Source organism: Anabrus simplex, chromosome 6 (assembly GCF_040414725.1).
Source record: "Anabrus simplex isolate iqAnaSimp1 chromosome 6, ASM4041472v1, whole genome shotgun sequence".
In the NCBI taxonomy this organism is placed as follows: Eukaryota; Metazoa; Arthropoda; class Insecta; order Orthoptera; family Tettigoniidae; genus Anabrus; species Anabrus simplex.
Window position 1 is genome coordinate 224,718,193 of NC_090270.1, and position 13,725 is coordinate 224,731,917.

Consider the following 13,725-nt stretch of genomic DNA (forward strand, 5'->3'; position numbering starts at 1 on the left):
GTTATCCAGCATTAAATTTGTGAGTAATCTGTTGCACTGTGACCCGTCTATCCGCTCTTATCATCCAAGTCAGTCAATCTGTCAACAACACATTGTACTCTGTGGTAGTTGAGCCTGGCATTGGTGGTTTTGCCCAAATCTACATGTTCATGGTACACTCTGGACATGGTGGCTCATGGAACACCCATTGCCTTCATGTCTTTGGAAACGGAATAGGACGTACGCATGGCACCAACAATCTGGCTATGATCAAATGCACCTAGATCTCATGTCTTACCCATCCTGTGTTCACCTGATACTCACATGGCCAGTACAAGATTTGATGACATCGCAGTCATATACCACGCCGAACTATATTTGCTGGGTCGACCACAGCACCATTTTGCTGAAATAACAGCTAATTCTAATTCATCGGCTCATCAGTGTACAGTATATGGAAGTGGACTCTACCAACAAACTTTCAAAGTGGGTTCACCTATTCAACACAAGGCTAATGACACATTTAACTATATTTTCTTAATAACTAGTTACATTATCATCACAGTATTAGCACATGGGACTAGTTTCAGCCACTCAAGCCATCTTCAGCCATACAGATTTAAAATATTGGAGTAAATAAAACATTGGAATATACAAAGACTTCTAAAAGAGAGGAAACACATTAAAATAAGTCTGAGTTGAAAATCTTGATGACACTTATGTCCAACATCACCAAACATTTAACCATAAATTTAAAATATTAGCGAGGTATTGCGTAACGTTCATCTGGTCTGATCCATATCAACAGATTAACACCTACTGGGCCGCTACTCATCTCTGTAATAATTATAGATGTCCCCCTCAATCATTTACAGGTGTGTGAATATTTTTCAAGACCGAGCAAGTCAAGATTGAACGTTACACAATACCTTGCTAGTATTTTAAATTTATGGTTTAATGTTTTATGTTAATGTGTTTCCTCTCTTAGATGTCTTTGTATATTCTAATGTTTTATTTTCTCCAATTTTTTTAATCTGTACAACAGAAGGTGGCCCGAATGGCTAAAACTAGTCCCATGTACTAATACTGTGATGATAATGTATAACTACCTATTGAGAAAATTTAGTTATATGTGTCATTAGCCTTGTTTTGAATAGGTGGACCCATTTTACTTACAAAGTGCAACAACTGTCATTACGGATCATCATGAAATTTTTATCATATGAAACCTTCAAGGGTTGTTCAGGTACGTATTTTGATATATGTAACTCATGATCCCTGGTAATTCATTATGTACTGAGTGATTGCATTTCTCCCTTTTTTTCTTTTTTTTTTATTACTATTTTTATACTGTCACAGTAGAGTTAAGAAAGGAATGCAGTTACTCAGTAGTGAGTCACCAACGACTATGGGTGCCTTATATCACAGTAGTTGGCCAACAATCTCTGAAAGTTTGATGGTGGAGTTCACTTCCACTCTGTATTGTGTCCGCTTGTCTTGTTTCATTTGTGTGAAGATGTGTTGTTTGTCCCTTTGTATGTTTGTATGTAACAAGATGTCCTTATTTGCCCTTCCTGTCATCATTCCATCCATAATGACTAGTCATTGTGTTAATCCCTTGTGTATATATATATATATATATATATATATACCTGTGTTTGATATGTGAAATGCATGAGTACAGTAAACCTCATTTACTGTTTACACAGACATTTTTTACTATTCACCAACATTTACACTCATTTTATCTTACAGACAACCACTACACCTCCTGACATGTGTACCAAAGACGAGCACCGCTGTCCTGATGGCACTTGCATGTCCAAGTTCCGGCTATGTGATGGTCGGGTGGACTGTCATGATGGCAGTGACGAACTAATAGGGTGCTCATCCACAGTGAGTTCATTTCATCAACCTGAACATAACTTCCCCTCATAGTTAGGTGAACAACACTGTTCTTAGGTAATGGAAAAGGAGGGCAGCATTCTGAATAACAGAGGGAAAAGTAACAATTATAGAAAACTGTTAAATTACCTTAATTTATAAAACAAGATGCTTTTGAAGTGTCATTCTACCATGTATCTACGGACACGTAGAAAACTAGCTTCGAACTGGAAATACATTAAAAATATTTAAGATCATAAGATTATATAGGTATAAATGCAACAACAACGTCAGTAATAATAACAATAATAATAATAATACTGGAAGCATTATATGCAGCAGAATGTTTAACACTTCGAACACATTGCCTGCTTGAAAAACTGGCAATTGAGGAAAGGAGGATTATCCAAAAAATTCTTGGTCCCAAACTCGAAGATGGTGTTTACAGACTTCAGAGCAACTTAGAAATATACACCCACACTGAAAATATATCAAGCATAATCCAGAAAAGAAGGATAACTTTTTACGCTCACCTCTTCAGATTGCCAGCTGAAAGAATCTGTAAACGTTTGTTATCTTACTTGAGAAATCTCAAAACAATTCCTCCTTGGTTGGTGGAGATCGATAAGAATCTTTTAAAGTAAGGAATCACAGAAACAAACATTCAACTCTGAGCACCACTCAAACACAAACTTAGAGAGGTTCATCAAGAAGAAGTCCCAACTTGACTGAAGCATGTCCATTCTGAGGTAATGCTGTTCTTGGATTAGTGGAGATATCATACTGGAATATGGAATGCACGCCTATCACCTTATCTGAAGAGTTGTCAAACTTTGAGACCTCAAAGCACCCAAACAATACATTTAAGGACATGCTTCTCTTCAAACTAGATCAATTTGCCATACTGCACAACATACTAAGTATTTATTTAAATCTAAGAATTTCATTTTTTGTCCGTATTGAACTGAGAACATAAGATAGGTAACTTAAAGGGTCCACCTTTTCAATACAAATAAATGTTATAATGTTTATTTACAACATATTTTTACTTGGAACTAGTTTCAACACTATTTAGCATCATCTTCAGCCAAAATGTGAGAAATAGGCATAGGAGTATACATGCAGACATGTACATTACACAAAATGTTACAGCATTAAGAAAAGTAAAAGAGACATAAAATAGTGAATTACAAGATCAGAAATTGTCAGTCATCAAAATGGTCCATGAAGGGTGAATCAAAACTGTATGAACACGAGTCAGGACTCAAAAACACAATCCCCTAAAAAACATACAACACAACAAAACCACACGGAAATTCGAGATGAACTTGGCAGTTGAAGATTCAAATTTTTTCAGACATCCATTAAATGTCGCCTGCCACGAGTGTAGTATAAACATAAGTTAGGATTCAACAAACACAGTTGTCTCAAAAATGCACATAACATTTAAAAAAAACTTAGGACTAAGATGAACTTGGCAGATAAGGATTTAAATTTGTAGTAACTTTTTCACTAAGTGTCAATTCAAAAACAGGCTGCAAAGGGTGAAATAAAATTGTACAAACACGAGTTAGGACTTGATAGACGCAATCTTTTGAAATACATGTAACACATTTAAACTTTGTGTAAGCTCGAGATGAACTTGGCACTTACAGATTTGTGTTCACTTATTCATTAAATTTCACTGGTGCGAGTGTAGTACAAACACGAGTTAGGACTCAACAGAAATAATCTTCTCAAAATTGCACATGACATTTAAACCTTAGGTTCGAGATGAACTTGCCAGTTAAAGATTCAAATTTGTAGATACTGTTCATTAAATGTCACTTCATACAGTCTATAAAGGGTGAAATAACATTATAAGAAACACAAGTTAGGACTCAATAAACACTAACTTCTAAATACATATAACACATTCAAATTTTGCGTAAGTTCCTCCCCTCTCCCCTCCTATCCCAACAAATGGCTGTTCCCCTGACCTAAGCTGTCCATCACGCTCAGTTCCTCTTCATCTCGCTCCATAGCTTTACCATCTCAGGTCCCGCATTGAACTGCGAACATCATAGAAACCTTGGCTTCGAAACTGTCTCCACCTTACATGTTACATTGCAAAAATAGACCACAGATAATAGCACAGTCAACTTCAAAGCTCTCAGAGGAACGTTTTACATAAATCGAAGTTTGTATTCTTGTCAAATGAAAATGTTTACTACACCCTCAATAAGTGACATTTAATGAAAAATTACTACAAATGTGAATCTTTTAACTGCCTAGTTCATCTCGTACTTGGGTTTTGAAATGTTATATGCATTTTTTAAAGTTTGTGTATGTTAAACCCTAACTCATGTTTGTACTACGCTCGTCCTATGTGACATTTAATGAAAAAGTGACTACAGATTTGAATCTTTAACTGCCAAGTTCATCTCGAACCTAAGGTTTAAATGTCGTGTGCAATTTTGAGAAGATTGTTTCTGTTGAGTCCTAACTCGTGTTTGTACTACACTCGCACCAGTGAAATTTAATGAATAAGTGAACACAAATCTTCATCTCGAGCTTACACAAAGTTTAAATGTGTTACATGTATTTCAAAAGATTGCGTCTATCAAGTCCTAACTCGTGTTTGTACAATTTTATTTCACCCTTCACAGCCTGTTTTTGAATTGACACTTAGTGAAAAAGTGACTACAAATTTGAATCCTTATCTGCCAAGTTCATCTTAGTCTTAAGTTTTTTTAAAATGTTATGTGCATTTTTGAGACAATTGTGTTTGTTGAATCCTAACTTATGTTTATACTACACTCGTAGCAGGCGACATTTAATGGATGTCTGAAAAAAATTTGAATCTTCAACTGCCAAGTTCATCTCGAATTTCCGTGTGGTTTTGTTGTGTTGTATGTTTTTTTAGGGCATTGTGTTTTTGAGTCCTAACTCATGTTCATACAGTTTTGATTCACCCTTCATGGACCATTTTGATGACTGACAATTTCTGACCTTGTAATTCACTATTTTATGTCTCTTTTACTTTTCTTAATGCTGTAACATTTTGTGTAATGTACATGTCTGCATGTATACTCCTATGCCTATTTCTCACATTTTGGCTGAAGATGGTGCTAAATAGCGTTGAAACTAGTTCCAAGTAAAAATATGTTGTAAATAAACATTATAACATTTATTTGTATTGAAAAGGTGGACCCTTTAAGTTACCTATCTTACACTAAGTATTGTCGGTATTGTTTTAAATAACCCTGTAGATGGGAAATAGCTGTTAATAAGTATTTGAAATGAATTTTAAGTCTATTTGCGCCATTAACAATTCAAACAAACCTTTTCAGAAATACATTAAAACATTTTGCAAAGATCATACATTTTTGTAAAACATGTAAGGAATGCTTTGTAGTGTGGGTTACTGTAGTCATGTCCTAGTTTGTGAACCAAGGATAATGATGGACTGGCCTAGTAAGTGGTCTTGAAAGTCAGAATACCAGTTGCTATGGAGTAGGAGTAGGCATCTCAGACATATTCTGAGTCATGGCACGCCTCGTGCTCAGGTGGCTACGACTGTACAACCCACCGTGGTCCCTAACCCATTAGAGGAGAGATTCTCACTGCAACTAAGTATGTGTAAGTAGGGTAGAATCCTGCTTCACCGAATTTACAGAGCTTAGAATATTTAAGGAAGCCTTGGATCTATGGGAGTAATGGATTCCTACTTCAACTTGGCAGGTGAGGCCCTCGGAAAAATACTCAGCAAACAAAATGGAATTTGATGGGAGCTATCAATATTAATGAGGTTTATGAAAGGAAGAGACTAGAACAGGCTGAGTGAGCAAAGTGTATGCATCTGCATGCATTAGGATTTAATCATATTCAGGTAATAAGGAAGAGAGAGAAGATTATAAAGTGTTCCTAACAGATGTTGGAAAGGGAAAGGCAGAGTGTGTGGTAGGACTGTTCATCAGGAATACTATTGGATGCAACTTAGTTTTTGTTAGGCACATAAATGAGCAAATGATTTGGGTAGATTTAACAGTTGGAGGAGCGAGGACGAGAATTGTCTTGGTCTATTCACCATGCGAGGGTGCAGATGAGGCTGAAGTCGACTAGTTTTATGAGTGACATCATAGTAAGGGTCAACGACAAGAATAGAATAGTGGTAATGAACTATTTCAATGTGACAGTTGGAAATAGAACTGAAGGATATGAAAAGGTATAAGGTAAATATGGGGAAGATGTGGCAGCTAATGGGAATGGGAAGTGTTTACTGGACTTCTGTGCTAGTATGGGATTAGCAATTAGGCATACATTCTTCAAGCATAAATCCATTCACTGCTACACATGGGAGGGTAGGGGCACCAGATTCATAATAGACTGTATCATAACCAAATTTTAATTTAGGAAATCTGTTAAGAATGTCAGGTATTTAATGGATTTTTTGATGATACAGACCACTATCTGATCTGTAGTGAACTAAGTATCTCTAAGTCTAGGATGGAGAAAGTGAAATCTGTCTACAGGTGGATAAAGGTAGATAATGTCCAGGATAGAGCCTCCGTGGCTCAGGTGGCAGCACACCAGCCTCTCACCGCTGGGTTCCGTGGTTCAAATCCCGGTCATTCCACGTGAGATTTGTGCTGGACAAAGTGGAGACGGGACAGGTTTTTCTCCGGGTACTTCCGTTTTCCCTGTCATATTTCATTCTAGCAAGACTGTCCAATATCATTTCATTTCATCTGTCAGTCATTAATCATTGCCCCAGAGGAGTGCGACAGGCTTCGGCAGCTGGCACAATTCCTATCCTGGCCGCTAGATGGGAGCTTCATATATTCCATTCCTGACCTGGTCGAATGACTGGAAACAGGCTGTGGATTTTCATTTTCAATCTCCAGGATGAAGAAATTAGACAGAATTTCATTGATATGATTAGCAAAAGTTCCAGAAAATAGACAATAAGCGGGTTCAAAGAGAATGGGCCACATGCAGGGATGCTGCAGTAGAAACAGCAAGGGAATGCCTTGGAAAAACTGTGTGTAAAGATGAAAAAAAGCAGATATCTTGATAGAATGATGAAGTAAATGAAAATTGCCTCATTGTATTCACCATGTGAGGGTGCAGATGAGGATGAAGTTGACAAGATTTATGAAACAACTAGCTGATATACGGTACCCATGCTTCGCTATGGAATTCTACATTGTATATAGAATTCTAGGTTAGGTAATGTATATGTTTTGAGCAAGATTGTATGAAATTGCATAGCTCTTAACGTTACCCTAGAAACGTGACGGGGAAGTCACCAAACATCTTTTCTCATATGAAGACTGAGTTAGGGAATTTTCACTGTAATGGTAGACCCGCTTGCATACCATCAGTCACAATCAGGTTGGGGAGCATTCATTATAATGGTAGACACTCACTCTCCACCTGCCTTTTTAAATCCTCAGAAAGACTGTCTTATAATCCCAACTGAAATGAACATGCATTACAATGACATCAGTAGGAATGGTGCGAAAAAAGCAATGCTTTCATATGAAATACTCGATCAAATGATAAACCACACATTCTCTCACTTTTAATGAACAGGACTAAGCTGCCGATCTAACAGTCCAAAGTTCCAGAGCTGGAATGACCAAGCCGCAGACTGCCGTGAGCCGTGAACACTCTTTGTCCCTTTTCGGCGGGGAGGCGGTCGAATAGTGGTGACTCCCAGGGCAAAAACAATGCCCTTTTACTAATCTGTTTCCTAGGAGTACCCGATGAGTCAGAAAGTATCAATTCACTACAGTGGCGGCAGAAAGAACGATCTGACTTGGAGGCAAACTTTTCCTCCAAGCCAGAGGAGAAACCTCCTCTTCACTGCTAATTTGGAATAAAATGAATGTAGAATTTAATAAAAATAAAGAGGAAGACGCTTTTATTAAGAAACGGCTCTTTTCAGGGTTGAATTTTGAGTTATTTAGTGAATTGTGGTGCTATAATTTGGAATTGCCCTAATTGTTATCCTAGACCAGGCCATACTACTACCACTACTACTACTACTACTACTACTACTACTACTACTACTACTACTACTACTCTACTAAGTGAGCCTCTGCCTTAAGTATGCCCACTGCTCATTCAAAACAGCACATCAGGTTTAGGGATCGAATAGCTGGAATACTAGGATGAACCAGTGTGTCACGTACCAGCTGTATCAGAAAATGTATGAACCAGAGGAATGGCATGCTAAAGAAGAAAGTTTTCTAACTCCCCAGCTATTTCCCACCAATATTTAGTCAGGCTATTATACTCGGTACGCAGCAGTAATCCCATACATTGGAGTTCAGAGGCAGCATAAGAGACAAAGAACATCACAACAAACAATGGTCAATGTAATGTCATTGTTGATCAATGTTATGTGCTTTCGATATTGTAGGCCTTCACATTTAGTTTTCTTTCGACTCTGAAATACCACTCTTATCATAGTCGGCACGTTAAAACTGAATAAAATATAAATGACCGGAAATTGTGTTCTCGATTACTTTTGTTATGTAGTAGACTTTTTGATAAGACCAATAACATAGGTATTTAACATTTTAGGCGCCTTCCCCCAAACTACAGTTTCATCCAGGGTGTTTAAAATTGTTTATAGCTTAGACTGTAGTTTCTTATTTCCCGATTCTATATACCGATTTTCATTAAATTCTGTTAAACTATTTTCTCTTGGCTCGGCGCTGATGTGGACTTAGCAACAAAAATACAAATTCATGAATATCTGTGTTATCATAGCCGGTACGGTAAAAATATAAAAGACATAAATGGTCGGAAATTTAATTCTATGTACATTTGGTTATGCAGTATTTATTGATACGACCACTAATAATATAAATATTAGAGAATTAAATTTAGGCCTTCCCCTAAACTACCATTTCCATCAGCGTGAGTTAAATGATTTACAGCCTAGATTGTAGTGGCTCATTCTCTGACTTCGTGTACCAATTATTAATGAGACAGGACTACTAATAACATAAATATTTGAAAATTAAATTTTAGGCCTTCCCCTAAACTACCATTTCAATCAGCGTGAATAAAATTATTTATGGCCTAGATTGTAGCGACTTATTCCCCGACTTTGCATACCGATTTTCATTAAATTCTCTTCAGCCGTTTTCTAGTGATGCGTGTACAGACAGACAGACAGACAGACAGACAGACAGACAGACAGACAGACAGACAGACAGACAGACAGACAGACAGACAGACAGACAGACAGACAGACAGACAGACAGACAGACAGACAGACAGACAGACAGACATTATGGAAAAGTAAAAAGTGCATTTCCTTGTTTCTGTGGACATGACTGATACAGAAATACCATTCTTTTCAAATTCTGAGCAATGTACAGACAAAACTCTTATTTTATATATATGGATTAGTGCCATTGCAGTCAAAACCTATGCAAATGTAAAAAGAAGGCATATAAAAATTGGTTACAAAGAAGGACTGATGCAGACAGGGAATTGGACGTAAATGGAAAAGCAGCGCAAAACAAATAATTGTTGAATCCAAGAATAAGTCGTGGGAAGATTTCAGTAATAACTTAGAAAGGTTTGGTCAAACAGCAGGCAAAGGAAGGGAAAAAGGAAATGATTAGTGTTTTGAGAAAATCAGGTGAATTCATAGTAGATCCCAGGGCATCAGTGGACAGGTAGAAGGAATATTTTGAAAATCTTCTCAAGGTAGAAGTAATTATTTCTGTTGATGTTGTGAACAACTGAGCTCATGGGGAGGAGGACAATGAAGTTAGCAAAATAACTCTTGTGGAAGTGGAAAGAATCTCATAAAGCAGGAGGAATAGATAAAATTACATCTGAAGTGGTGAAATATAGTGAGAAGGCAGGGATGAAATGGCTTCACAGTGTAATAGGATTAGCATGAAGTGTTAGTAAGGAACATTCTGTTATTCTGTTTGGACAAAACCTGTAATTGCACCAATCTATAAGAAAGGGAACAGGCTGGATTGCAACAACTATTGAGCTATTTCATTGATCAGTATGCCAGGCATTTTGGAAGTGAGGGTGCAGTCACTGATTGAGAGTTAGTTGAATGAAAATCAGTTTGGTTTCAGACCACAAAGTGGCTGTCAGTATCAGATTTTCAATATGCAGCAGGTATTTTAAAAATGCTACGAGAGAAAGAAACAGTTTTATTTATATCTTGTAGATCTAGAGAAGGCATATGACAGAGACCCCAGAGAAAAGATGTTGGCCATACTGAAGGATTGTGGGTAGATTATTCAAAGGAATCAAAGGCATTTATGAGCAGGTGAAGCTGATGTGATTCATTGAGCTGACTAATCATGCAGTGATTAGTGTAGCAGTCAGTAAGAATTATATTGTAATGTTCATTTTAAATGTGTTGGAAACATTTTTGATACAAAATTCTTATTCAAAAGTGGAAAATGGTTTTAATGTGAGTACTGTATAACATTATTTTGAGCAATTTGTCTCTTGTCTGTAAAATAATTGAATACATTAAATCCATACTGTTTTTCAATTATATTCTAGCTGAATAATACGGGAACATGTCCAGAAAAAAATTGTACCCAATCACATCCATCGTGTACAGTTTTCACTGTAATAAGAAAGATGATTTTATTTCCGTATTATGAAGGTGTAGCGTGCCTACTCATTACACAGGCTGGACATACATACAGACATACAGTTAAACTAATGTATTGCTGTGCATAAAGATGGTTTCTTAGAAGGAGGACTGGCCCTTGGCAGTTGTTGATCGGATGCTCTCCTTTAATTGAAATATCATTCATATATCAATCATCATTGTTGGTAGCGTTCCTCTTGCACCTACTAATAAACAATAAAAGTAACAAGTTTCACCTTGTATTTTCCCTTGATGTATGATGACACCGTTGAATAAGCTGGCTCTTTCTTGAGGTTCATGCCTTGGAACTATTGCTCTCTTAATATTCTAGTTGTATTCAGAAATGGCTTCCTCAAAAAGAGAGAAGAAAATCAGGTATGATTACCTGTGTTTGAAAATGTATAAGTGTAGGTTTGTCCCCTCTTTGATTGCCCACCATGCTCTCCTGACTTAGACCTCTTGGAATTTTACCTTTGGGGATACATAAAGTCTGTTGTGTATTTGACTGCTGTTGATCATTAACCAACTCTCCATGCATGTATTGTGGCAGCATGTCAGACAGTATGCACCAAACCTGGCATTTTTTATCATGTTCAACTCTCAATGTGAAGACAAGCAGAGATCTGTATTCAGCCAGGAGGAGGTAACTTTGAACATTTACATATAAAACGTGAACAGAGTGTTTCAGCTGCATTACAGATGTAAATAATGTAACAGTGCAATAGACATTAAATGGAATAAGAGTGGGTCCATGTGCCTGTCACTCTTTAAAAAAAAAAAAAAACTTTTAAGACTCACGTTTTTTTAAGTGTCTTATTTCATTGACATTTTTTTTAGATGTTCTGTGTTTTTCATTGTTTTCTAATTATGCTAATTTTGGTCTATGTAATGGCTGAGGATGTCCCCAAGATAAGGTCAAAACTAGTCCCATTAATGTTTTAATTAAAGTATAGTTATATTGTCATTGATAATTATGTATTAAATAGATGGACCCACTCTTACCCTGTTTAGACATGTTGAATACTTGTCATTATGGATCGTTATGAAGTTGATCAATCAATCTATCAGTCACTACTGATCTGCATTTAGGGCAGTCGCCCAGGTGGCAGATTCCCTATCTGTTGTTTTCCTAGATTTTTCTTATGATTGCAAAGAAATTGGAAATTTATTGAACATCTCCCTTGGTAAGTTATTTCAATCCCTAACTCCCCTTCCTGTAAACGAATATTTGCCCCAATTTGTCCTCTTTATTTCCAGTTTTTCTTCATATTGCGATCTTTCTTACTTTTAAAGACACCACTCATACTTATTTGTCTTCTGATGTCGTTCCACGCCATCTCTCCACTGACAGCTCGGAACATACAACTTATTCACAACTTAGTCGAGCAACTCGTCTTCTTTCTCCCAAGTCTTCCCAGCCCAAACTTTGCAACATTTTTATAACGCTACTCTTCTGTCGAAAATCACCCAGAAAAAATCGAGCTGCTTTTCTTTGGATTTTTTCCATTTCTTGAATGAAGTAATCCTAGTGAGGGTCCCATACAATGGAACAGTACTCTAGTTGGGGTCTTACTAGAGACTTATTTGCCCTCTCCTTTACATCCTTATTACAACCCCTAAATACCCTCATAAGAATGTGCAGAGATCTGTACCCTTTATTTACAATCATATTTATGTGATAACCTTATATTAATACCTAGGTACTTACAATGATTCCCAAAAGGAACTTTCACCCCATCAATGTAGTAATTAAAACTGAGATGACTTTTCTTATTTGTGAAACTCACAATCTGAATTTTAACCCCATTTATCATCATACCATTGCCTATTGTCCATCTCAAAACATACTCGAGGTCATTTTGCAGTTGCTCACAATCTTGTAACTTATTTATTACTCTGTACAGCATAACATATCTGCAAAAAGCCTTATCTCTGATTCCACTTCTTTACACATATCATTGATATATATATATAAGAAAACATAAAAGTCCAATAATACTGCCTTGAGGAATTCCTCTCTTAATTATTACAGGGTCAGATAAAGCTTCGGAAGGCTAGGAAATCAACAGATAGGGAATCTGCCACCTGGGCGACTGCCCTAAGTGCAGATCAGTAGTGATTGATTGATTGATTGATTGATTGATTGATTGATTGATTGATTGATTGATTGATTGATTGATTGATTGATTGATTGACTGATCGATTTTCTGAGTTCTATTTTCTAGAAATATAGCCACTCATTCATTAATTTTTTTTCTAGTGCAATTGCACTCATTTTTGGCGGTAGTCTCCCATGATCCACCCTATCAAATGCCTTAGATAGGTCAATCACGATACAGTCCATTTGACCTCCTGAATTCAGGATTCTGCTATATCTTTCTGGAATCCTACAAGTTGAGCTTCAGTGGAATGACCTTTCCTAAAGCCAAACTGCCTTCTATCAAACCAGTTATTAATTTTTCAAACATGTCTAATATAATCAGAAAGAATGCTTTCCCAAAGCTTACATGCAAAGCATGTCAAACTGACTGGCCTGTAATTTTCAGCTTTATGTCTATCACCATTTCCTTTATATACAGGGGCTACTATAGAAACTTTCCATTCATTTGGTATAGCCCCTTCATGCAAACAATAATCAGATAAGTACTTCAGATATGGTACTATATCCCAGCCCACTGTCTTTAGTATATCCCCAAAAATTTTATCAGTTCCAGTCACTTTTGTAGTTTCAACTTTTGTATCTTACTATAAATGTCATTGTTATCATAAGTAAATTTTAATACTTCTTTAGTATTAGTCACCTCCTCTTTCTGGACATTATCCTTGTAACCAAAAATCTTTACATACTGCTGACTGAATACTTCTGCCTTTTGAAGATCCTTGCATACACACTCCCCTTGTTCATTAATGATTCGTGGAATGTCCTTCTTGGAACCTGTTTCAACCTAAAAGTACCTATACATACTCTTCCATTTTTCACTAAAATTTGTATGACCGCCCATTATGCTTGCCATCATGTTATCCTTAGCTGACTTCTTTGCTAGATTCAATTTCTTAGTAAGTTCTTTCAATTTCTCCTTACTTCCACATCCAGTTCTAACTATTTCTTTCCAACTTGCACCTCCTTCTTAGTCTCTTTACTTCTCTGTTATAATATAGTGGATCTTTACCATTCCTTACCAGCTTTAAAGGTACAACCTATTTTCACATTCCTCAACAATTGCTTT

At 36.6% G+C, this 13,725-nt stretch overlaps 1 protein-coding gene across 2 annotated transcripts in view; it reads left to right on the top strand.

Moving 5' to 3' along the window:
* LOC136876355 (very low-density lipoprotein receptor) overlaps positions 1 to 13,725 on the top strand; it is a 122,720-nt gene that overhangs the window by 73,393 nt on the left and 35,602 nt on the right. Inside the window, exon 6 of one of the 2 annotated variants that reach the window (XM_067150231.2) lies at positions 1,735 to 1,875. The exons of the other annotated variant lie outside the window; for it this stretch is intronic. Within the exon in view, the coding sequence (XP_067006332.2) occupies positions 1,735 to 1,875 (141 nt within the window). The remainder of the gene's footprint in view (positions 1 to 1,734; positions 1,876 to 13,725) is intronic. 2 annotated transcript variants of the gene reach the window in all.